General features: G+C 33.6%; 2 protein-coding genes across 3 annotated transcripts; one reads left to right on the plus strand and one right to left on the minus strand.

The window, feature by feature from the left end:
• Window positions 1-208: 208 nt before the first annotated feature.
• On the minus strand, window positions 209-4381 carry LOC141526701 (uncharacterized). Its single transcript, XM_074241774.1, has 2 exons — window positions 4262-4381; window positions 209-3851 (listed from the first exon to the last, which is right to left on the minus strand). The coding sequence occupies exon 2, from the start codon at window positions 3814-3816 to the stop codon at window positions 1315-1317; it is 2502 nt and encodes an 833-aa protein (XP_074097875.1). The 5' UTR covers window positions 3817-3851; window positions 4262-4381; the 3' UTR covers window positions 209-1314.
• An 11171-nt stretch (window positions 4382-15552) lies between these two features.
• Window positions 15553-18222, plus strand: LOC141526771 (uncharacterized). Of its 2 annotated transcripts, none has more exons than XM_074241854.1 (4): window positions 15553-16743; window positions 16827-17156; window positions 17238-17411; window positions 17827-18222. In XM_074241854.1, the coding sequence occupies exons 2-4, from the start codon at window positions 16924-16926 to the stop codon at window positions 17924-17926; spliced, it is 507 nt and encodes a 168-aa protein (XP_074097955.1). In that variant the 5' UTR covers window positions 15553-16743; window positions 16827-16923; the 3' UTR covers window positions 17927-18222. The 2 variants fall into 2 exon arrangements, with proteins under 2 accessions (XP_074097955.1, XP_074097956.1); XM_074241855.1 differs by having other exon boundaries at window positions 15553-16460; window positions 16542-17156.
• The last annotated feature ends 8758 nt before the right edge of the window (window positions 18223-26980 follow it).

A 26980-nucleotide genomic window follows, 5' to 3' on the forward strand; every position in this document is an offset into this window, starting at 1 on the left:
TGATTCAAGATGTTACCGACTTGTGTTAAGAATGGCTTTTTTTTGAGTCATTAATTTACTTATTTCCAAGAAATAATTTTTTTTCGGTATAACAATTAAAGACTATTTAGTTTTTGAAATATACTTTGATGAATTATTTTAAGTTTTTTAAACGATAATGTTATTTTGGTTGAAAAACTAAATGTATCAATTGAAGATAATATAGCTCTTAAGCCAAGAAAATCTAAATCAAGACAAGAAATTCTTAAAGCAAAATAATCATTTGTCTTCCAAAATAAATTCTTAGATCAAGAAAATATCTCTTGAGTCAAAATAAATTTTCTATCAGTGTATTTATACGCATGACAAAAACATGTTTGTTCGAAATGAGAATGTTTCCAACCGATTTAGAGTAGTTATATTGCTATTAACAATTCTATGAGAGTCTTTATTATTTCCATAGACATTAAACGAAATCTAAGTTTAGAATGACCTTGAAATCGGTTTACTAAATCACCGCAGGCACGTAAGCGGCTACATTACTTTTTTTACCGGAGATAATCTAATAAACTAATTTTTAGACACTAAAAAATTAGAACCGCAATAATAATTTGTACAAATGATAACCCCACTATTATGCTCAGTAAACAGGCCTTTAAGAGGTCGTTGTTCAACTAATGACCCTATAACTGTAATGGAATATTTCTACAGTTGTTAATAGCGGAATATATTAGTGTTTATGATCCAGCTGTTCCTGTGACTATTCTATATTTTCCTTTTTTTTTTTTCCAATTAGCTAATCAGCACAATAGAAACTCATTAAAAGTATTACTCATGTTATTCTGTTGAAGTTAAAAATGATAAATCAAGGCTTGTTATGGAGCAAAAATTGATAAGGACTAACTAGCCTGCACATAAAGTGATAACATTTGAAAACGCCCCATTTAATTATTGGTCCTTTATAAAGACGCACGAAAAATTCATTTGAATAAATACACGAGTTTATTATTTAAATGTATAATTAGTTACAAAAAACACCTTTTTAATGACGCAAAGATGAGAACAATATCAGACTACTACAGCTTGTGGTTGGTTTTAACTTCATTTCGATGTTGTACTTATAGACCAGTCAAATTCACTTATAACTCATCTAATCAGCTAAGAAACATAAGCACACAATACAGAATAATCAGGTACAAGTATAAGGTGAATCTGAACAGCTTAAACTAATCTAACACATTAAAACACCCACTCATGAAACTTACTATGCACTACTTATAACTAAGACCCGTAATGAGTTGTAAAAATGTCACAAATTATTATTTTAACATCTACTCAAGCATTGAATTTCTCCTCATGCTTGTCTCTTATGTCCTTGATCTTGGTCCGAATAGTAGTCATAACAGCTAACGTGTTAGACGTGTTCCAACCATATTTTTTTCCATGCTCTTCAACGAAAGATAGCAGGACCATTCTCGCGTTTACATCTAGTCCTGGCCTGACGTCAATGTTTGCAGAAGTGAAAGCTTTCGCTTTCCCGCTTGTCCAGGAGCACACACTCAATGCGTTCTGGCTGAAGACTTCTGTTAATAACAAGCGCGCCAGCGTTCTGCAGTCATTTGATTCTCGTATACAACGTTTCAACTCTTTCTTTTTGACGTAAACACCAGTTTGAGGTATAAGCTCGATGAGTCCCGGCTTATTCTCTCGGTACTTTAGAGTCCACTTGGTATCATTTGGATCATATTCTGCCGGCAGAGAGAATGTAACTTTTTTCTCACGAATCGAGGTCGTTGCATTGCCGACAATAGTAGCGTTATCATTATCTCTAGCTGATTTTCCTTGAGTAGCTTGGGATAGCACGTTGTTAGGTGAAGACGTAGAAATCTGGTAAGGCACGATCGAGTTAAATTTCATAACTTTTTTTAACAATGTTTCATGTGTTTGTGCGCATGTGATGACAGAATTTCGTAAGCAATCGAACATGTCACGTGCAAAAGCCAAATTAGCACCCATTTGAGTGAAAAGAGTACTGAATACATCCATCATATCCTCCTCCATGAATAATCTAGATTGAACATGCTTATTTTCTGGGCTGGGGTTTTGTGCAACTGTCAGAATCGTCTGATTAGCCTTTGGAACTACTTCATTTTCTAATTCAATCTCTGACGAATGTTCAGAATCTGAAGCTGTCTCTTTACCAAATGACATTTCTTCTTTTCTTAACGATTCGTCTGTCTGACGTGCACTTTCTACTACATTTGAAGCGATTTTACCAATAGTAGATCCAGCAGTTGTTTCTACACTAGGATCAACGTCCATCATCGAATCCGTTTCGGTAGCTAGAGCGACCACCGTTTTTTTCAGGCGAGGATGTTGGTACTCATGGTTACTTTGATGACTTTCAGAAACAGCTGCTAGATTTGTATTGTTACATGTCGTAGAACTTTGATCCACTCTTTCCTGTAAGCCCAGTTCTTGGATGAAGCTGCTTTTCTGAGCATCCAAAAGTGCCTGAGTTGGAGTCTGTGATGGAGGAAGTGATCGTGATCTCTTGGTAATTCTTTGGGGTTCAGGATTATGAGAACTACGCTTCAATCTGAGTAGAAGGCTGTTTTGTGTCTTTGTTGTGGGCGGATCTCGATAATTTGGTTGGTCTTGTTTTTGTTGAGGATTCTCGGCATGTTGATGTGATTGGCTCGATGAGTTGTGTGTAGCAAAGTGAATGTTCACTTCTTTTTGAACAACAGGCTTGTCAATAATGTGAGCTCTGTCAGTAGATATCTTCATCAATTCATGCTTTTTTACTTCTTGTGCGTGCACGTTGTTAATCGGTACGTTTTGATTTCTATTCTGGGGAAGGACCTGAATAGGCTGGTTGATCGAATTTGGATAACGTTGTACAACGGTTCCTCCATTTAGCATAGCACGATACTGGTAAACCTTCTGATCGAGTATTGGAGTAATGGTTGACCTTCTAAGCATATCTTGTTGGCGTATAGATTGTTGCACATAGTTTTCCCGAGTCGGCAAATTTTGTTGTTCACGCGATGTCTCAAAAACGGGGCGATGCTGTTCAGCTAACATTAAGATGTTCTGTGCAATTGGTGTGTTTCTGATATTTTGAGGTCCAACATCATTCATTCGTGAGTCATCAACTAGTTCCTGTTGTATAGAATTTTGAGCAAGTTGCGTATATTGCGTGTTGGTGGAATCATCAGGTAAGCCAAGTTGTCTCATTGAGTTTGTTGGATGTTGTACAGTTCGAATGTTTTTCATGATACCTTCATGGCTGATTTTTTCATCAACAGAATTTATCAGTTTCTTCATTGCTGGAAATAGTTTTCTACCATCAAGTTTCAACATTTGGGACAACTTTACCAAATTGGGATCATCATGAGAAGTAGATGTTATGCTATCAATTATGTTTTCAAAGCACAGATTTGATTGGTTATCAGCCATTTCAACAGAATTTCTCCTAACGGATTCTTTCGGCTGAAGTTTCGAATTCGAATTGTTACTGACTAAAGAGATTGGTAGTTGATAGCGTCCATGTTGCTGAAAAGGCTGGTTAGTTGAACTAGGGGGCCTTGATATTGTCGTTGGCGCAGTCGAAATACCGTGAAGATGAGTTTCTCCACAGTTATTGGATTCCTTTGATTGTCCGGCAGATAGTTCTCGTGAGTGTGGCTCGAGAAGTGAATGTTGATGACAAACCAGTGGAGTTTGTCTTCCGTTCATCGAGTCCGACTGGAGGGTCGGTTTGAAAGTGCTCAGATGAGTTTGAGTAGATGGTCTTTCATTTGTGACGGATTCAGACTGAATATTTTGACTCATATCGATTTTTTCATCAGATTCATCCAGGTCTTGATCTAGAAAAAAACAAAAAAATATAAATAAGTTAAAATCACAACACTTTATCAAGAGAGGGTTCAACGACTCTCTAAAGACACTTTACATGCGCGGCGATCGACCTTGATGAATATTGAATCGTGACTCGTGTACGTGACATTGGACATTACGACGCTATCTATCCGACGAATGAGTTACGTCGCGCAGCTAATAACAGTAACAATAATTCTAAAAGTATATGAGACATTTAACACATTAGGCACGGAAAAAATAGCTTTGTTGAAATAAAACTTCTGAACTTCGCAGTGCTACTTAATCAGTAACCTTCTGCAAGATCAAAATAATTTCAATGACAAAATAAATTATGCACATTATTAAGAGGCTAACAAATAATTATTACAGATGTACTACTTATAAATTCATTACTTACTCAGTTTATCTCACGCTGAATTGAATCTTCAGTTTGTTTCATAATATTTCTTCTTTCTTCTCCCAGTTTGGTCTATATCTATATCTTTTATTAACGGTATAGGATATATATGAATAAATTATCCTCGCAACTGTCGTTGTTTTTAGGCAAATACTTTTTATCAATTAAACTCTACTAAATTAAAAAAAAATATGTTGTCTCGATAACGGCTTCACAGCGGATGACGGCCAAATAGACTATCTTAACATCCAAGTAATTAATTCATTTTAGAATTGAAATGAATTAATTTATAACAAATGTGGTGCTTTAACTTTATCAAAAATTTCAATTTGTAGTTAGTTTAGTTAAAGGGACTGGAGATATTATCCTCGTAAGGTCTCCAGAATATCAAGTGCCCTTTTTCCTCTTATTTTTCCGACTTGTGTTCTTAGAAATATATATAAATAATATTACTAAATGTATTGTTGTCATTAATCGCGTGGCACATAGCAATTAAACAATTAATTAATTAAACGTCGCAGGGGCTAGTCATTCGCGTAGCCCTTCCTGTTTTGCTAAATAACGTTGTAGAACAATTAATTTCAATAATAATAGAACTTAAAGTTATGTTGCTAGGCGTTTTTTTTGTGTATACTAAACTTTTTCTGTTTTATTTGTTTGGATACTTTCCAGTCCCCTTTTACTCTTCACTTGTCAGTTCAATTTAGCTTCGAAGTAAATCACACGCCATAACGCTAAGCGGTTGAGGTAATTCTCTCCTCGCGTCTTGTTAAACAAGCAACTTTCTGAAGTGTAAACTCTGTTTCATACATATCGCACTTGTAGAATAATATAAACACACGCATGTCAGGAAGAATTAATCGTTTTACCATATATTATATTTTTGAAAGGCATTTATTTTATTTGGTGTACGATTTAATAAAACGTTATCGTAACCATAGTGAAACAATGATTCGCAACGTGAGTATTACAAAAGAAACGATATCGTATCGTGCAGCGTAGAAAAAATTTAACAGTTTTCTGAAATGTAGAACAGTTTTCATGGATTTATAAATCTTATAAGAATTAATTGCTTTATTTAGTTTTTCTGTTTCCTGTTATATCCTGTTATACTTCTTCACTAATTGAACTCTGACAAGAATAGAGACGATTCCAGGAAAACTTATACTAACTATAATATTTACACACAACAAGTTTTTTTTTTTGCTCAGAAAATATTGCTTGTTGAAGAAAACAATATCTTCAGTTCATATCTCATAAAACAATATCTCAGTTCATTCAATAGACATATTTACACAGACTGACATATTTACACAAGGACGGAATTGAAATGAAAGGAGCACTTCGCTTGATTAAATGTCAAAAATTATGTCTCTAATTGCAAAACTCGACTCTGCGTCATCGTCAAATTTGTTAAGTGCAATTCGATCAAAAATCTGGTGTTGGTTCTCAAAGTGACGTTTAGACACAATAAATGGTAAGATTTTTCAAAAGAAAGTCATCAATGCCAGTTCTGATGTTTCGGTAATCAGAATTAATGTTAATATCGATATATCGTGAAAATACACTCTTCCGCAAAAAAATGGCATGCCATCAAAAACTTCATAATATCACTGAGCATCATCCTTGAGTGATTCGAGAATTAAAATTTTTAAGTTTCAAAATTTGGGTCAGCCAAACAAATCATACGCAGAACAAAAATATTTCACTCTATTCTACGTTTACAATCCACTCAATAGCTACCGACGCGACATATTTTTTCCATCCACCGCGTCTCGTAATAGCCTATAATTTATACAATTCATTTACGAGCCTTGATAAACCTCTCAGAATATGTAAGTCTCTTGAGTTCCATTTTAATCGGGCATTATCCACTACCATTCGGTCGTTTACTCAATTGTAAATACTGTGACACTAGGACACTAATCTCGTCGAGTCATTGAAATCCATAGTTCACTTTTCACGCCTATTTTTGCAACTGACCTTATTCTGGGAGTTATAAATCACAGGAAAATATTTCACATGTCAAATCATTCACAATTATGATGCTAATTTTAGCTCTACTACAGAGATAAAAAGTGAGCTCACATTCAAATTTACTAAGCTCTTGGCAGATAATCAACCACGTATAACTCACAATCTGTAATAAATCGTATTTGTTTTACTTCATATAATTTCTGCCATTTTATGCTATGATTTTGCTTAGCTCCATCTAACGGAAGGGTAGTAAACGATTATTCATACTAGGTCACCCAGTAAAACGCCATCTTACGAATTGAACCGAAACTACTTTCATCAGTAAAGTTGTGTGTAGCTCGCAAAGGAGTTCCTAAAACTTCCGTCTCCTTGAACAACACACTGGTGACATCTAACAGACTTTCGTCGAACTATTTCATCTTCGATGAAGATGAATTCAATGAAACAAATTAGTTCCAAATGCTGCCACGGTTTTACACTACGCATCCTAACTCCACCTAGTGAATTTCGGTTGAACTAACGTAACTTACTCTTTCTATAAATAAATTCGTGGATTAACTCATTAGTTTGTAATTGTAATCAATCAAACAAACCACGTGGTGAAGCGAATCGTCATCAATCAAGATTTTTATCTACACAAATGGGTTGTGCATGTGATAAATCGCCTACTTGTTTCAAACGAAATTCTCCATAGTAACAGGTTAACAAAAGCTCAGTTACAGTCTTATCAGATTTTTTTAACGACTTAAAGGGTCATGCCACCCATCAATTTTATCTGCGTTCTTAGCATGTCACGCAAATACCTAGTACGCAGTATTTTTTAACTTTGAAAAGTTCCCTCACAGATATTTTTGTCAGGTTTAAGACTGTTGAACCTTTGTTTATGCAACCACATGTTAGTACTGTGAGTAAGTCTGCCTTTTTAAATATAAGCATAGAAATAAAATTATATCGTATCAGACGTAGATAAACATCAACACTAGATAACAGTACAGTTATTTGTTAGTTAGATGTACAAGTGCAACGTACAGAGCTGAAACAGTAAAAATGTCGAGAGTTCAATCTCAGTTTTCGATCGTAGATCTCCTTTGTCTCCTTCCTAACGAATGGAGAGAACACCCTTCTGAAGTGACAAGAAAAATCCTGCTGGAGGAGTTCCGATCTCACTTGCGAACCTATGAAACGGTTGAAGGCCTAGTCGTCAACATTGTTAACTCAACGGCAAGATCTCAAGCCCACGTCTGCTCCGTGTGGTTCCGAAAGCTTGACGACGATGATGTTGAGCCAGATCTGATGAAATACTACCATATGAAGATCCTGTTCTACGGAGAAATCGCTGAGCTTTGGATTTCTGGGGCGCCAGCGCCCCACTAAACGGTAAGAGCTCTTGGAATTTTTTCTTTTAAGTCTTACACTATCACATTTATGGAAATTAAACTCGATTTATTGTTAATCCATGGGACATTTATCTGTCACATATTTTGCGAATCTAATAATCAAGATTTTGAGATGCATGTAGATTTGGTTTCGAAATAGAATCAGTTTGGCCTGAAAATAATTCAGAGACATCAGATTGTTTTGCAACCCGGAAAATAATGATGCATTATTCATGTGAACTTTTGACATATTTCTACCATGAGAGAAGAACAAATTGGTAAACACATATCTTGGGACATATATTAATTTCCCTGTGAAATAAATTTATGGGCAGATGTCTAAATGTAGCCATAAAATTCATTTAATCAGCATATTTTCCACGAACGAAGACATCAATTTTTCCGACCTGAATAGCAATGAAACATGCTAATAAAAACGTATGCAACTAATTTGAATACAGCTGTCGTACTCATTTAGGCAATTTTTTATTCACCGAATAAAATCAGCGATCTTCTTTCGTGGAACTGTTCAATGAAACTAACGGATTTTTTTCTTTGTTTCAGACTTGTTCCGAAAACTTCTACAGAGCCAATAAGCATGCCCCTACTGTATATTTTTATGATTTATTTTATTACTATTCAATAAAAACGAAGTGTAAATTTTAATAAAAAATTATTGGACCGACGCCAAAATTTGTAATACAACTAAATTCTTGATTGAAAACTTGATGTAAATCACTGCGTTATTTTCAGAAGTATAAAGAATTGTTGTTTCCATATTTTCCTTATAAAATAGCGCCATTAACAACAAACTGCGCAGTCAGTTTCTCATAAGTATCCTATGAGAAACACAATTAAGACACCGTTCTTTTTTAATCAATTCAAAATTATTCATGAACAAGTACTTAACTAACGATTGTTTCGCTTCAGACGTCACGAAATGTAGTTGTATAAATTCCCATTCTTCCTTGGGTCAATAGGTGATACTTAAACTTAATGCTGAAACGGCGTAAAAACACAGGTAGCGAAAGTCGAGAACATTTCTTTATTAGCATAAGCATAATCACCTATACTGGTCAAATAATCGTCATGGCGCCATCCCCATCCGGGTCTGCAAAGTAGCATAGACTATAAATTATACTGACCGTAAACTATTAATCACTATCGCCATAAAAAACAATCTACTATCTGATGAATAATTTACTCGAACAGGAAATTAGATACTTAATGTCACTTACGCTTCGGCATTAAGTTATGTTCATTCAAAGTTATTAATTCTTCGTAGCCATAAACTGCTTAACATTTTTATAGCATCGAATTTAAAATGCCTGATTGTTGTTTTATTCAGCTGCCGTTCTGACGTTATTTTTTCCACGCACATTTTGTATATCAATATAAATAGAGGAAATCAAATAGAAGTAAAAACCCACAAAGGCGAGAGTGAAATAAATTACAATTAATATCGTAGCTGAATGGTTAACATCTGTTTCATGAGATCTGGATAAAACAAAGAAGCTTTGTGGCTCATCAAGATAGATTATTATTAACGACCGGCTGTAAATTACTATTATCGCAAATCGCAGATCACATACCAGCCAATTCAAATTAATGGTGACAAATTGCTAACAATTGAGCGGGTCTATGACTTGTGTGGTTGCTTGTCTTTATAAGAGGAATTAAAGGCTGTTTTAGAAAGCAGTTTATTTATTTTTTTTTACTTGACCCAAGCCGTCAGTGCAAAGGCAGATGTCAATCCGTGATATGGTGCCATGTAGCACTCGTGCTTCTAATTAGCGTGAAATATTGTATAGATCAGCAACCAGAAGGGAGTAGTAACGAAAATAAGTAGAAGAAGAAGGCCATCAGCGCTCACCTCCCTGAAACAAAACAAATTATGACCCTTGTTCGTGTCCATTTGGCAATGGACAGTTCGATGACAGACGTAGATAATTACGTCGCGAAGTGAGTTAACGACGAAAAAATATTTGAACATACTTAACAGGCTTACGTCAGCAAACTCAAAGGAAAGCTTTGTGTTTTTGCTCGTCAAACAGAAACTAAATTGGAAAAAAAACCTTTCGCTCAATGTGTTCCGTTCGTATGAAGCATGCTGCTGAGCTTGAACAGGTCTTGGCATCGGCATACTGAAAAGGAAATGCTCGGTATAGTTTTCTCTTAAAGAACTGCTGCAATTGGTGGATTGATTCCTAATTACCTTTCCGCAATTGGTACCAAATAGTAAGCTGTTCTAAATGGGCTCCGGTAAACTTTAATATTGTAATCGTCTAATGAAATCCGACGTTTAAGTGCGTTTCTGAAAATTGATAAAATTCAAAGAATCAGTAAAAGTCACTATCGTGATCAAATGTGTTCTGCGTCATAGTATCTTACGAATTGTAAGGTTCTGGCCCGGAAACGTCGATCATCGCTTCTGTATTGTTGTCGTTGACATCAAAAATGACATCGAAAACATGCGAGTCCAAGAGCTCTCTGAAACACAAGCCTTTTAGTTTCCCAATTTAGCGGTCAAATCCTATAATTAATCGAATAAAAAAAATCACCCACTCTGCAAATACTTTCTCGAAGAAATATTGGATTGTTTCTGTTTTAGCGCTGTACCAATTTGGCAGGCGTGTTTGATACCTGCAAAATGACCGCTTTGCCCTCATTGACATCATTGATCACTTGTACAGCCAGTGGCTGTATAATCAATACAATTCTAACAATTGACATGCTTAACCTTGAGGCACATCGGGCTGGATCACATTTTTTGTTTATAAACTAGTTTCTCCGCCAAGCTGTAACTAAACTTATATCCTTGACTTGTCATTGCATTTGTTGTTCGCCAACCTGTTAAATTACTACGCAATTACATTAAAAGAAAATGCGTAGGCAACTGACCTCGGCATACCGATTAAATCGCAGAACTAACCTACACTATTAACGATGTTTATTGACGTAGATAAAGAATTCAGCTATTATTATAATTGTTGGCGCATTCGATGTAATAAAGAGGATTTTTAACTTACAAGATAAAATTTGATAACGATGCAGATTTTATAAAGCACGTGAGACTTTTTTCTGCCGTGTAAGATACCTGCAGCAGATTCTGATTTCTTATTAATGCAAGTCTTTAGGCAAGCAAGCCAGCCACGTGTCATCAGTTCACCCGTTATTAGTTGAGCTAGACCTGTTGCTTGTGTACAACTGAAATATCTTATCTGTACATTTACTTTACAAGGTTATATAATATTGTAATTGCATCATCCAATAAATTGTTCAAACAGCTTCCAATAAGGATAACAAGATAACCCCGTCTAATTAAAATTCTTATTGGCCGTGAATAATCGTATGTTAGTATTGTTTAGGACATAAATTGAACTTAAGCGAGCGTGACCGTGACCGAAACTGTCAAATTATAACGGAAAAATTACGAGTCTGCTGATTTGATAATTAGCTTGAACAATTGAACGGAAGAAAGCATTTATTACGACTTGACTGAAATTTAGCAGAATCAAGTGACATGTTTAATATGCTGTCTATTGTTGGATACAAGGTTTAATTTTTACATAAGACTCAAATTTCGAAATTTTGAAAGGAAGTGGATAAGGTCAAACACATTCCTGTATAACGATTTTTTACAAGGCTTGTGCAGCTGAAAATAACTACACTAAACCTCATTAAATTACATAACGCTGTCGTTATAATAAGCCTAAGTTTTCCTCGACCCCATAGCAACTCAAACTTATGTATAGTGTATGATAAGTACTACCGAACTCAATTACTTCAATGCGCCCTATATAATTAAATATTAAGCCAGCGACAAGCAAATAGGAACTCACTCTACGTCGCTATAAAGAGTACTTACGCTTGACGATCGCTCATGGTCGCGTGGTGGGTCTCGGCGGCAATTATCGTACTATCAGATCGACTCTTGGCTATTTTTTTTTACAAATTTTGATTTGTGATTTTTAACCTGTAAACTCTAATTTATTTTTGTCAACAATTAACACTGGTCGTATTGTAGACGGTTAAGTTGGTATTAAGTTATTAAATGAAACTTGTTGGTCATTTTAATATGTTTTATGTGTTTTATTTATATAATAAATGTATAACAAATTATAGAGCCTTTGGCGCGTAACCAAACGATCCGGGTTCGATTCCCGGTCTGGGCTGTCCGAATTACTTTTTCAGTTACCGAAAATTCCTACTGAGTAAAGGTCCTCCCCTTCCCCCTTTATTTCCCCCAGTTCCCAAAAATTTGTCTTTAATGACAAATTTAGCTATTATATATGGCTTTTTATATATATATATATATATATATATATATATATATATATATATATATATATATATATATATATATAAAGATACCCAAAGTATACTTGTACGTATCTTCCTGCACATTGGACAATTTTGTATACTCTTGCAATCTTGAGGCTCAAGCGTAACAATACCGATTTCGATACAAAATTAACAATTTTTTATTTCTAAACCATCCCTGAACTATAATGAACAAAACAAAAAAAAATTTTGAAAATCGGTCCAGCCGTTTTTGAGTTTTAACAAGACTAACGCACAGCAATTGATTTATATATATATATATATATATATATATATATATATATATATATATATATATATATATATATATAAAGATAAAGATAAGGCAACAGGGAAAATCGAATATATCTATTAATATAGCCGGGATCCACCGCATTGCGGTTATCCTCAATGTTACTGCTACAAAAATGATTAGATATAAGTGAGTTGACCCAGCAAATCCATTTTAAGATTCAAATATTCTAATACTTACCTACAGCAACGAGAAGATGTTAAAACTATAAAATTGATAATTGATGGGACGACTTTACTTTAATTACTGCTTATGCTAATTTAATCTCCCAATTAACGTCGGAGGACACATACAGCTGCTTAAAAACAAGTCAATAAAACAAATATTTATAGTGAGATCTTTATTTCATTTAAACTATTTGGAAATTAATATTAAGAACAGCTAATTAACGAAACTACGATTTAGGCTTATAAAAATAATTAGGTTCTTTTACAACTGAAGTGGCGATCGTCTGTGGCTGGCTGATGGTGGTTCTTCTTATCATGTGGATTGTCTCTTCGATTTTTTCTTCGGTCATTTTGCACTTCCACCGGTCATATCTATATAGAAAAGAGAACAACAGTTGGTTAAGACATTGAAATGTTCAAACAGTGACGACTCTTCATAATAGTAACTAATGTTTTCTATTTTGCAGTTAGAGCGAGTAATCGGCACGGCAGAGATAGTAACGTCGCAGACTTTTACGATAAAGACAGTGCAACATCTTAGGGAGAGTAACGACGTAATTGGCGAATATAAATTTATTTTACGTTAAAATTTAAGGCTTAAAAGAAAATGTCTACAGCAGGAACTGAACAGCTTTGATACTCACAGTATTTTGCTCTGAGCAGACGTCAACGTGTTTGCACGTGGCCTCATGCCGCTCATTCTGAAACTGAAAACGTCACTACTTATAACACTAATTCACTTAAACAATTATAAATCGATAAATCACTATTCAAACTAACCGTCGAAGTAAATCAGGCGCCGGTGGAAATGAGCGAGACCAAACGTGAACTTAATAGACGTACAGCCAGTGGAGCCGAAAGTACCGATCTGAAACTATAGGCAGTCATTTACAGTGTCGTCGAGGAGTAACGTTACGGTCTGCGCCCCAATACATACTAACTGAAAAAATATGGCCTACATTTTATCCATACAATTATTATAATGGAGGCATTGTTTCGTGAGTCTTGCGAGTATTAGGGTGACTTGTTGAAGAACAGTGAACTTTGTTCTGCTAAAGTGACTTGTTCGGCAATAAATTATGCACAGAAAACAGTAGCCCGTTATGCTTTCAAAATTTCGTCGCAACAACAAACTTTTATGTTTTAATGAAAGCGGTACACTGACATTCCAACAAGACTCCTTTGTGGAGATAGAACCAATGACCTTGTACTAAGCATAGCAATGGGATAATGACCGAATTGTTTATAAAAACTGTAATGGATTTAATCGATAACTGACAATTGACTTAAGCGTTTATCACGTGTTTAATGTTCTCAAAAAAAAAAAAAAAATAGTCTAGATACTTACTCTTATTTAAGTTAAGCGTCCTGATGCGAACTGGTAGCGGCGTTCCGCTGCACAGGGGTATATATATGCAGAGCCAATACGAATTTTTAGTGTCGTGATTTGAATAACGAGTGTTTAATGTTTATTTTATGGCTTTTGATGAGGACATTAAATTAAAAGACGAGTCAATTTTTTCGATCGGTTTTATTCTGTAGATGAAACAAGCCCACGCAGCTTAAATGTAATTGTTGATTTTTTTACGTAAAATTGACTTGCGCTAAAAACAAATTTTCACGCTTGTTCGGCATTATGTTTTACAAACGCGTACTTTAAAGCAATTAATTTCTAAATTTCGACTTCAGGTACCATCCATGTCAATTCATCATAGATTTTCCTACAAATTGTATGGGACATTCTCACATCACACTAGTAGAAGTTTCAAACTTGAAATTAAAGGGTCTTTACATGCCATGTGATATTTTGTTTTACTGTACATTTATTGAACAAAAATATAAAAGCTGTAAGTGAAAATATCCTGAGATTTTATTCAGTATTTTTGTTCGTCATTTAAAAAGCTACAAAATATTTTAATGATTTGTTCCTAGTATTCTTTTTTATTATATAACACCGTCTCATTCAATTCTTAACCGACTAACCTGGTTATTATTTATATTCTCCCGTAACAACTAATAAAAGCACAACTTATAAAAAAATCAAGTTTGAACAGTAATTCAATTAAAATTTTATAGCTTATTAAATATTGAACAAAAATACTGAACAAAATCCAGCCCATAAGCCTCTAGGTAAATTTCTTCTTTATCACCTACAGCTCGCCATTTTGCAAACAGTACCCTGATAGCCAGCGCTTTCTCAGTAAGTAGTTGGCTTCTAGCAGTTACGGTTAACTTGACATCGAGTTAGCGGTAATTTTTTACATGACAACAGTTGTAAGCAAATTGACGGAAATCTACGGCCGAAACTTGAATACAAGTTAACAATCAAACTTGTAGTTAAATTTCCGTTCAACTTTATTACAATTTGACAGAAATACTTGTACAGCAAGTCTTGACGTCTGTTTGCAGAGTAAGTTATAGGTAACTAATAGTTAATCGCTTGCTTTACCAACTCTTTCCGTCAAGTTAGCTTCAAATTGCGGACGTAGTTTGACAGTAAGTTACAGGTAAGGTGGCTATCAGGGTAGCTACAGCGCCTCTAACAAAATTATTTCTCACAAAAACTAAATCGTGAGTGTATATAACATCGTCGTTCACGAGAAACCTCGTGAATCCAGGGATCTTCGAGTTAACATTCGATGCTTGTTAAGATCGATCATCTTCCCCCGCCGTCCATCTTACGGCTTAAAATAAATTTTATTATTTTTACAAAGAATTTTTACATGAAAAATTATGTAAATTCTACCTATTTTGTCTGATAGTAGACTATTAACCAGAAAAATACTTCAAAGGTAGCTATACAAGCATAGAATTACATTGTCTCGAAACCTCATTCGACCCATTATGAGATCGGAGCTGTTAATATTCATCGAACAAACAGGGATCTAATCTTGTTGCTGAAGCGTTTTGTTCTAACGACACGCTATTAATAGCCTAATAAGGTAATGATATATTTTTCCGTTAGCACAGCAATACTCGTGTAAGCTCCAAACTTCCAGATAAAACAAAGGTCCTAATAATATTAGCAACAAGATTGCTTCATTTTTTTCCCCATCAATACGAATGGACTGAGAATCAGTATTTATTCCGTCAATGACGTCAATAAAAGCCAAGTTACATAAGAACACTGATAAGCATTGGACATCAATCGCCAGCGTGAACACGAATGTTATAAGTAATAAAATTTAATCTATTTATTATTGGGATTCTTAGCAGCTATCTAGATACTGACGGTCATGATGTCAACTCCATCCGGGAGCAAAATTTTTAATCTTAGGTTAATTGAAATAAACGAGATAAACAAAATTAATTCATTCAACCTCTTAGAATATGAAGAATTTTTTCTAGGTGGTATACGATAACATTGAGTCCCTCAATTAATATCGTTCTCAATTCGCTGTAGCTGCAATAAAATTGTAATAAAAGTATAACTGACCTACCTCAACAAATAACGAGCTCATAAGTGATAATAAGACAGCTACCGTAAATATGTGACGTCAATCTAAAAACAGACCGCTGAAAAGGTGCGTAGTAAGGTTAAGTGAATGAACTTATCTATTCAGACGACAGCTAAAGGTTAAGATTAAGTTATTACGACGCGCACCTGTGAAAACAACTAGCTGGCTATTATATTGTTCGTTATATGTTTATGTTATTGCGACGTCGCATTTTTATTTCTAGCGAGAAAATATTGCCTTGCGTTACTAACAACAACATCGTAAGCTCTAGGGCGTACCGGTTTGGACCCTAGCTGCTCATAAAGCTGCAATAATACTATGTACCTAATCAATTAATTCACTGACATTGATATTGAATAAGGCGCCAGTTTATAAATAAGCGAAAGACTTAATTGTTTTACAAAATAAGCAATTAGATTGATAAGACTTGGGGTCCGGTTACGATAACTACAATATGTGACGCAGAATAAACAATTCTTCCTGGTTATATAGCCTGGACAATGCGGAGCTTAGTTGCCATTACGTAAACTGTCTTCTGAACTGTCGGTCGTAACTACTTTTGAAAACTGACATGACTGTTAAAGTGTAAGTGAAATTTAAATTGATTAATTAGTTAGTGGTTTTCGGAATTTCCAAAAAATTTATTGCAGTGTTGTTGCATTGCAGAGTTGATGTCGAACCCGAAGAGCGAAAAAGAGGCAGCGTCTGGTGTTTACAAAATTCGTTGCAGTGTCAAAGGACTACTCTAATCTTGATCGTTGTCACTTTAATGTTTTTTTTTATCCTAGGCTGTGGCTACATCAGTCTCCATATTGTGCATCACATCATCTCAAATTTTTGTAATGCTGTTAACGTTTCATCAAAATTAGTCAGTAGTTCATTGTAACGTCGTATAAACAATCTAATGTCAATATCCATCATTTCATTTGACTACTTTCGTATAACTGATAGAATTACGTCGAGAGTCGCCCTAAACACCCTTGAAGACGGCAGTCTGTCGGGAATTTCGAGCCATACGTTCGTTTGCTAGGCTCTCAACAGTAAAAAAATGGAAAATAACTACGTTACTATTACCTACGTAGAATTGGAACGCAATATTTTTGTTCCCGTGGAATGGCCAATTCGAGGGATAGAAAGTACTGTGCTTTCTTTGGCAAAAAGGATTATACTGGAACCGGATGACATGACGTGCTTTCTGGAGGTCCAGAACATTCCTACAAAACTTGTAAGACATCCAACTCGAACTAGCTCTGTCAATATTTTTCAAAAAGTGTCCCACAAGTAAGATATTATTCTTTATGATAGTCGTAATTGTTAATTGCAATTAGAAAGAGAGAAAACTTTTTTTATTTTTGATTTTAGAGAGCTTGCAGACGCTCTCCGTGGTGACAGCGTATGTTCCAGAGATGACCACTCTGTTAAGATAGACATTCCAAGTGGAAGTCAAAACTGCTGTAAATTGTTGGTAGCTGTAGTTAAGAAGGACTCATCTAAAACCAATACATCGTCTGTTGGTTTAATGCATCCAGGCTTTAAGTAAGTAATTATTTCGCTTCCATGATTCTTGATCCTCTGACAAAATAACCCGGACATTATTTAACATAATTTTTGTGAGTTTTTATAATGAATTTTTATAATGGTTTTTATGGGTATTTATTCGATATTGTTTTCTTTATTCAAATTTGCAAGAACTATAACGAGTTCAAAGGATAACTTTTCGGGGTTTTTTTGTCATAGGAGATATTTTATCAAGAATATTTTGTCAGGGATGTTTTGTCGGAGAATCAAGATGCCTAATACCAATTATTTCACCATTGATCTTATCTAAGACGTTAATCAAACATCGATTAGTTATTTTACAATAATCTTTTAGCTATAGAATCTTTCTCTTGACTACTAAGTCACAATAAATGGAAGTTTTCGGTTCTTAACGTTTTATTCTTTGTTACAGATTAGCATCAGAAAGAGTCTTAATTTTCCTCCTTATCGTTGTTGTAGTCTTTGGCTCAATTTTAACACTACTGTCAATTTACTTGTCAATTACATTTTAGAAATAAGTCATTAAACGTTTTGTGTAAAAATTATATTGTTCTACTCGAAGGTCATGAAATAAAACAATTTGTTGTTGTAGTACTTTACTTAATTTCTACTTAGATCAAGACATAAAAAAGCCACTCTATCCTACAGGGGATCGATAAACATGACAACATTCAATTACTTAAGTTCTAACAAATATAATGTACCTAACCACTTAGTTTATTCCAATTCATTTAGCTTTATAGATCATCAAACATTTAATTAATAAATATTAGATCCAAATGCATTATCATAATTTATCCTAGCACTAAACTAATTACACTACTTACACAACGGCTCGACGAATTTATCTGGGCTGCGACGTTTCATCACCATTCCCTTTGTATGTAGAGTTTTTTTCAACAATACATTTTGAATACCGAATAGCACTTTTGGTCAGGCTTGGTGTTCCTGTCGTTCGCCTTTCTAAACCACCAATCACAGCCGTTCACTATCAGTTCTGCAGTAACACCATTGTACGTCCCAGTAGCACCTTGCCAGCATTCGTGCGCTATCTGCCATGCTACAACAGTACTAATCAATTCCTTCTGGAGCGTTATAGGGGGCAGATCCTTCCACTCCTTCGGCACCATTATTTTCAAAAACATGATGAAAGCGCTTGGTGCTCTCACTATCAAAAATTCAGGCTCGGAGTCAAGACACTTCATATACAGATATTTGCAATATTTCCATGAAATACTCGACTAATAAATTAAACAAGTATTTGTTGAACAAACGCAAGTGCACGTTCATAGAATACAATTGCGCAATTGAAAATGAAACATCATCGATAGCGCAGCGCTCTGTTATTATTATGATAACCCATTATACTAACAAGAATTGGTTAGTGCAACGTTTCTGTTTATTAATAGTCAAAAAGAGACCGCAGCCGTTGTATTTCATTCGGCAACACAGTTCAATGGTCATTAATTGAGTATGGTCATTAATTACTATCAGCGCGTCACTTCGTTTACGCTACTTTAGCTGACGTAATCGTTTATGATTATTTGTTTAAGCTTTAGTGCGTCATTCCTTTGTGGGAAACTGACGTTATCTATTTATTAATCGCATTAAGTACAATTAATAATCCTTCTTAAGAAAAAAGTATGAAACGACTTGCTGAACGATTTCATGAAGTAAAATTGCTAAGTTCCTCAGATTTCGAGATCACTACCTTTACTGGTGGCAAAAGTCTTAAATCTTATACAACTAGTACAAGAATCTACGACGATCTGACCAGTAGAGTTGGCAATGTAGAAATTTATAAGATTTAGCTTGATAAAAGACAACAACTCGTTACTCAACACAATTCATCAATAAATTTATTTTTAATTCAAGTGTGAATAATTAAAAAAAAAAAATAAGTAGGTAAGCTTTAAAAATAGGTTATTGCGCAGATTCTTTATTGGGTTTATTGCGGAACAAAACGAATAACTTATTGACTGCGTTTACTCTAATGCGCATTGAAAGATATGACACAAATGCACAAGGTAATTCCATGTTGACTGTTCACTTTGATTTTACAAGAAATACCTACAATTTTTCGTATAATTTCATGAAAATCGTAAAATATAAAAACAGATATTTGGCATAGATTTCCAAATTCATTTAATTTTGAAAATATTAATTATTTTATACCTATATTTATAAATATTTTTATATATTACAACAATATTCTCCAAATAAAACGTTGGTTTGGTAAGATGTGAAGCCTTGCTGCTAGGCAACGGTTGTTATGGGGCCGTTGCCTAGAAGAGGGTGCTATGGGGTTCCTATGAGATTTCTATGGGGTTATTATGAGGTCATCTATGGGGGCAGGGGTAGTTGTAAATATTATAAGGGTAATAAGTACTCGCAAAAATTTTTAATATTGTATTTGTAATTTTTTTAAATAAAATTTCATTTTAATATGATTTTATTGTAAACATAGTAAGCGCGCGTGGTGCGCTGCGCATGCTAGTAATTTCTGTGGTTTTTATAGAGTTGAGCAACAGTTAAAACAATCAGCTTAGATAATTTATTTATTTATTTTTCAGTATACATTCTATGAAGTGCAAAATACTTGTACATAAAAACTAAAAGAAAAAATACAAAAGTTACAAAGAGATTCAGTAATCCATTTCTTATATAACATACAAAAATGAAAGGAGCATAACAAAATTATTAGACAAAAATACCAGAAACAGATAAAAAGACCAAAAAGTGTTTAACAGTCTATATTTCTAATCTAATTACAAATTTTTCTTTTTAGAAACTCCTCTCAAACATTTAGTGTTCTTGATTCGTTAGGTTGTTTATTATGTTATTGTATTGTTACACAATGTAAGCATTTTTGAAATTAATACTTTCATCGACCCTTGCGACTTTCAAATCATTCTGAAATCAGTCTGAAAAAATTCTGGAAACGTTATGGAATCATGATGGTTCCAGAGTGGTTTTGTGCCTATTTTCCAGCATGAAACCAGAGTGAACCCAGACTAAAGCCAGAGTGGAATCAAAGTAAACTCAGAATTAAATTAAAGTGGAACCAGAGTGAACCCAGACTAAAGTCAGAGTGGAATCAAATAAAAAACAACTGTTACCCTCGGGAATCGAATCTGGGACCTAACGCTTGAAAGACTAATTCTTTACCAGTTTACCGATGAGAATTACTTGAATATTAGGGTTTTTAACAACTACAAGTAATGCAAATCGTATACACGATCAATGCGTAATGAACAAAATTTTTTATTTCGTTTGTAAATTATTAATTATCAATATACACTGATAAAAAGATTTATTAACTATTAATAAATTAATTTATTCGAAGACAATTATTTAATTGGTTAAATTTTAATAATTTAAAATTAAAATAATTTAAAATTTAGCTCGATCAAATATTAAAAACAAATACATGTAATGACATATAGTTATATATAAATTATATGTAATTATATGTAGTTATATAAAAATTATATATAATCTTAAAAACGAATGTATGTAGTGACGTACAGTTATATATAAATTATTTGCAATTATATATAGCTTTATATAATTACATATAATCTTAAAAACAAACATATGTAAAGACATATAGTTATATATAAATTATATGAAATCATATATAGATTATATATGGTTCTATAGAATTATATATAATTTTTTTTTCCCGGGATCAAACTGATCCCTATGTGAATTTCTAGTATTTTCAAAATAAAATCTTTTTAAGTCATACAAAAATTCATAACATTTAAAAATTTTTAAATAGGGAACCAATTAATAATGTATAATACTAAATTCACCTGTTGACTTCATAATTTAATATAATAAAGATAAAAATAGACCTTTAACTAATTGAAAGTATTTTCAAATTACAAAATTTGTTATCTCTTATTTTGTAGAATGAAATGGTTGTTAATTATGTAGTCGAAAAATGCTATATGATTATCAATTTATTAACCATTTGTCGTCTAACTGTTAATATAATTAGGTAAATTATGAAAACTCAATACACAATCAAAAAGATTAGCCTGTTCTTCACTAATGCCAGGATTGAAGTGACGCCCTGAAACGAAAACATCCTTTATATACCGACCGACGATTCACCCATCATCACGTGATTGGGTCATGAAGAGGAAAACCAAGTGTTATTTTAAGAACCACTGGAAATTTCCATTACGTCATAGGATGTTGATAATAGCTGTTCTAGGAATTTGAATTTTGTTTTTGAATTCTCATTCCTGTTGATTATGGTTAAAATTTGGCTCTAAAGAGTATAAAACAAGAATTCCCAATTACTTTGTTTAGAAATAACTTGAAAATTTTCTTCAATAAACACAATTGTTATCAAAGTACACTACAGGAGTTATTCACCGCCACTACAATCGATGTGATCATAATTTGCAGTGTGCAAACTATGAAACCTTCTAAGGACGTTCATGGCTTCATTTATTAGATTGGTATAGACTTTGATATACTAGTCAAACGCATTAATCTTTTAAAAGGTGACCGCAAACCCACTTGAAAGTCATACCAAGGTTAGAATAGAATACCTAATCGATACGTGGAAGATATATAAGACCTGGAGAAACACCTAACTACCATTATTCGTTTGAAAGCCCATTCAGGTTCACATCTTTAAACTCTAAAAGAATCCTAGAAATGTGGGTACTGACAGTAATTTTTACGGGTTTTATTATATCTTCAGTTATTGTTACTACTAGTGGAACAGCAGAGAAACTGGTGGAGTGTCTAAAACTGGATAGCCATGTGAGTACAAGCTACTGACATATCCAATGAGGTTCAAGATAATTCCTCCCTTCAAGTTCATTTCTGATTTTCTGGTTTTAAAATTTCTTTGCCACAGACATATTGCACTTAAAGGCCAAAATATGGACAATTTTATCAAGCTAAATTAAAGTGATTAAAATTTTTAATTGTATTTTCCGTTTCTGTATCAGCTACGAACAATAAATTTTGTTTTCTGATTTTAAAATTCAGCAGAACAATTTAATTTCTGTTTAAAATTAATGTTTTCTATGAGGCATTATATTTTGGATTTCAAAAAAACTCATTTTTATTTTCAGTGTGAACCCCGATCAAAATTGTGCTGTCAAGAAAACGAAACAGAAAATAGTAGCTCACTAGTTAAAAAGATACACTGTGATTACCTGGGAAGGAGAGTTTGCCTTGAAAAAGATCAAATTTATCGCTACGAAGATGTACTGATGATAGAGACATTAAAAGATGACTATGAATTTAATTTTTACTATGATAAATACATAAGGTTTTTAAGGAAAATTGAAGAGCGTCTAGTTTTGAAACCTTTTATGGACAAAATGTACGAATCACCGTATCCAACAAGAAATTATAGACATGACAAGATATAATTAACCATGTTTATCATTAACATTTTCACTAGCTTACAGCTTACAAACACAACAGGCCATCAATATTCTCTTTATTATTTGTTAGCACTCGTAAAAGTGTAAAATGAATTTATTGGCAACATTGAAGACTCCTGTTGAATAAAACCACGTTTTATATAATATTGTGTTATACTTATTTGTAAATCCCTAAGTTCATCTCATTGTAAGCTTCTGAGTTACAGAGATATAGATTATCAGACTATGATATGACATGTGTGCACACTTGTTTAGTTATACGCACTAAAACTTCTAACGCAACAAAACGGAAAGAATATATACAATTTCTAATACTGCACCGTACTTGCTGGTAAAAATAGTTCATACCCAAACAAGAAGCTGAAACTGCTTATGACGACGTAACAAGTTAGCATCTAGGAATTTTCCATCAACTTATTCCTAAAATAGCTAGACTATTCTTATTGGAAACGCAAATTGACCTATACTTTATATATTGCAAATTGCAAATTAGGCAACTTAAAGGTGACGTCACACCAACGAACGCCATACTGGTCTATCATTTCGGTCCAAGAAGTTGACGTGTACGGACGTGTTTTGACTATGAGAGTTCTTGCAAGCACTTAGAAAATTATATATATTTTTTTGATATAAATAAAAGATATATTCAATTGTGGAGAATTAGATAGATACATTTAAATTCGTATTAACAGTTAAGATACCATATTTATTGTTAATAAGGTACCTGCGGTTAATAAGGCCTAAATGATAGAAATGCTATTTAACACAACCTCTTTCGCTAAAGACTTTTCTAGTAGAAGCGTCTAGCATAGAAATTTCGCTACAAGTTTATAAAGTCCCAATACAACGTTCCTTGTCTTCTATATTTCATCATCCGTCATATGCTAAAGTAGCGCAGAAGAATTCCTAAAAAACGATTTGAGTAAATGGTAAACATTTTTTATAATTTTATATTTAATAATTCAAAAGCATTGTTCTAATTTTTATTAACATCTTAAAAAGTATTGTTGCTCAATTTAAAAACCCAAATTTTAATAAATCATTCATTTCAATAGCGCAAAATACAAAAAGTTAGTAAAGCAAAATAAAAACAAAATTATGAAATAGTTAGTAGAGACACATTGTATTGTTACAACATACAATTATTCAAAATAAGATTCATTGCAATTATGTATTTAATTACAATTTAGTACCACCCAGGAGAGTGTTTAAAAGAGGTACGTTTTTTAACGTATATACGCCCTTACATCTAGTTGGTCGTCGTAACAAATTAACATTGAGAATATTCTATCATACAATTCCTTGATCTGTTCGAAGATAGGTGCATCAGGAGATCGAACACCGAACCCAGAACTCAATTTCCACAAGCGCTGGACCGCGCTTCCCGATGATAACGTGTTGTTGTTGATGTCTCCATAATTGTTTTCAAATTGTTTCACGACTGATGGTAGCGTCTCAACATTGATCTCATAGTGAGGAGGTTGAGAGAAGCCATGTTCGGCAAAAGTTGATTTCTTCATTGGAACCACTTTATGACTCCAAAGCTTTGCTCCAATAGTGTTTTTGACATTCGTAATGATTATTCCCGTAACTCGGTGGACTTGGAAATTACCATCATAGACGTTGCGGATTGTTAAAATTTCAACCCCGGTAAAGTCATGGATTTGGTGGTTGCCTTCATACTTATTGTCAAGTACCTCGATGTAGTTTGCATTTATACAATGGTCTTGCTAGGACCCAATAAATTCATTATTAATTATTGTGACGTTCTTGGCAACGATGGTGATAATCGTATCGGAATTCCAAAATCTGTTGTTTTGCAAAATAACTTCTGACGCCAAGATCATACACGGGCCTTTTACCATCAAAAATTCAGTGTCAGTCAACACAATTTTCTCCCCAATCAGTTCGGAGCTGATCAGGCTCGACATTATATATAAATAAAGAGTTATATAATATTTACCCTAATGCAAATGAAACTGAAATTAGCACGGTGAAATTAGATCAAAAACTAGCAGGATAGACTAAATCGGTCATCTTTATATACTGAGCAACCCAGCTTTTTTTCCAGGTTCAAAAAAATCCTCAGGGTAACAACGCTGAAAAAAGAAAGTTTTGAGACTGTATTAAATCCAGACTGTAATTAAATTCAAGCTATAGGAATGTAATATATTGCACGCCTCGTGCGTGTAGAAGTGCTTTACTCTCGATATGTCACTATGGAACGATTTTACAATATAAAATCGTTGATACGTCCTAATTTAGATACTAAATCAATAAAAGAAAAAAAGTATGCATTATTGTAAAAAACTAGAAATATTTAATTATATGCCACGAAATGGAATAAATCTTTCTTCATAAATTTCCATTCACCCTTATGACCATCCCTATTGTAGGACGTTATCAAACTCGTAACCATTTAAAAGATATTAATGAAAGTTTATGAAATTACATTGGAGATCGTGGTCACTCTATTGCAGACTCAAATGAAAATCGAAATTCCGTGGTCCATCTACGTGCTAATAATATAACGCATGGTTGGAGGAAATCGTGTTACTATGTGCCGATTTTTACTCATGCCAAGTTACATAGTAAGACAAAATAACGGATTTGATGAAAACTTTGCTGCAAATTTTACCGAGTCTGTGGATCAAGCCTTCTGCATTAAATTTTTCAACTACAACAAGTTTATCGATTATACGCTGCATCAATTTTATCATTTATTATAAAATTTAGATAATTCTTTCAGAAAAAAGAAATTATAAAATCAATCATTTTTTTTTTTTTTGTAATAAACATGTTTAGTAAACAAAAAAAAAAAAAATTGGATTTTTATTCGTTCAGAAAATCTTATTTACTGCCCAAGATGGGTATGCTATTTTTCTTCTCGACGGAGGCGGAAAACGGCAACTTTGTTTAGTGCAGCGGGACTGATGACCCGAAGAAACAGTGTTCGAACCCAGCAGAGAACCAGATAGCCTGCGGTCTGTGCAAGTGACCCTGCGACTGGTGCTAAAAACATTGCTTCTTGTCACATAACATCTACCTTAAAATTCTGACTATAATAGTACATTACCCCCCTAGGGAAGAGAAGCAAGAAATGTCTCAGAGCACATGCAATTGTTGGCTGAGGCGAAGCCGAGGTCAACAAACATGTGATCTGAGGCTTTCTTATTTACTTCCCGAGGAGTGTTTATTATTTTTTTCCCCGACGAAGGCGTAAAGCGGAAACTTTGTTTAGCGCAGCGGGGCTTAAATTGACGCTTTACGCCTGGAGGGGAAAAAAATATACTATTATATACTTTCATTTAATACATGACAGAAAGTTTTGAAGGAATACTCTAAAAAATTAGTTAATATTTTAAATTAATTAATTTATAAGTTAAATTAATTAAATTAACTACTATATTAAAAATCTATTAACATACAATCTAAAAAATTACAATGCAGTAAAAAATAATCATACGAATTCGTTTGGTTCAAGGATACACTGTCAGTTTAAATGAACAGCCAAATTTTGTCGACAGTAAAAAGGTTTAAATCAAACAGTTTCGCTGGCTTTTTGAAGTATAAAAAAACTGTAAACTTATTTATTCCCTATAAGTGATTCGAAGAAAAAAAAAAAGAAAAATTTGATATTTAAACATACTTTCTACGCTCCAGACATATGCAGTGTGCCTTGAGCTTTATAAAATTGTTTAGACGAACGCTAGCCAGTAAAATATGTTATTAGAGTCGAATCATTGTCAAGTTTTACTTCAAACAGTGTCGAGAACCCATTGACGTCGCTTAGAAACGATATTTAAAAATACTACGTCTGGCAGAAAGCCAAAGATAAAAGCGATTTCATCGTTTATTTTTTACTAGTCTTTAAAACTCTTTATAGGTGACTTATAGAAATGAGTAGTAATTTTTGAAAAGTTGGATAGTGATTGGTTTTTCATCTAATCAGTTTTAAAAATCTAATCAGCTCTCAACTTAAAAAAAACAATATGCATTTCTACAAGCCGCATAAAAGTTGGTTCATTTATTTAACAGATATCATTGTTGGAAAAATGTGGTTTTTTAATATCATTTTTCATTTTTTCATCAGATTAGGTTTCTCTCGACATTTAGCATATGAAAGTAGCGATAAGTTGCAGGGAT

The sequence above is a fragment of the Cotesia typhae genome, unplaced genomic scaffold (genome assembly GCF_013202065.1).
Source record: "Cotesia typhae breed Kobodo isofemale line unplaced genomic scaffold, CoteBio_Ctyphae contig_36, whole genome shotgun sequence".
NCBI classification, from domain to species: domain Eukaryota; kingdom Metazoa; phylum Arthropoda; class Insecta; order Hymenoptera; family Braconidae; genus Cotesia; species Cotesia typhae.

What these genes read in the sequence shown, in the direction of transcription:
- LOC141526771 (XM_074241854.1), top strand. Translation starts at nt 16,924, where the DNA reads ATGGAAAATAACTACGTTACTATTACCTACGTAGAATTGGAACGCAAT. An exon ending in TTTCAAAAAGTGTCCCACAA is followed by an intron (nt 17,157 to 17,237) that starts GTAAGATATTAT and finishes TTTTGATTTTAG; the next exon opens with AGAGCTTGCAGACGCTCTCC. An exon ending in TTAATGCATCCAGGCTTTAA is followed by an intron (nt 17,412 to 17,826) that starts GTAAGTAATTAT and finishes TCTTTGTTACAG; the next exon opens with ATTAGCATCAGAAAGAGTCT.
- LOC141526701 (XM_074241774.1), bottom strand. Translation starts at nt 3,816, where the DNA reads ATGAGTCAAAATATTCAGTCTGAATCCGTCACAAATGAAAGACCATCT.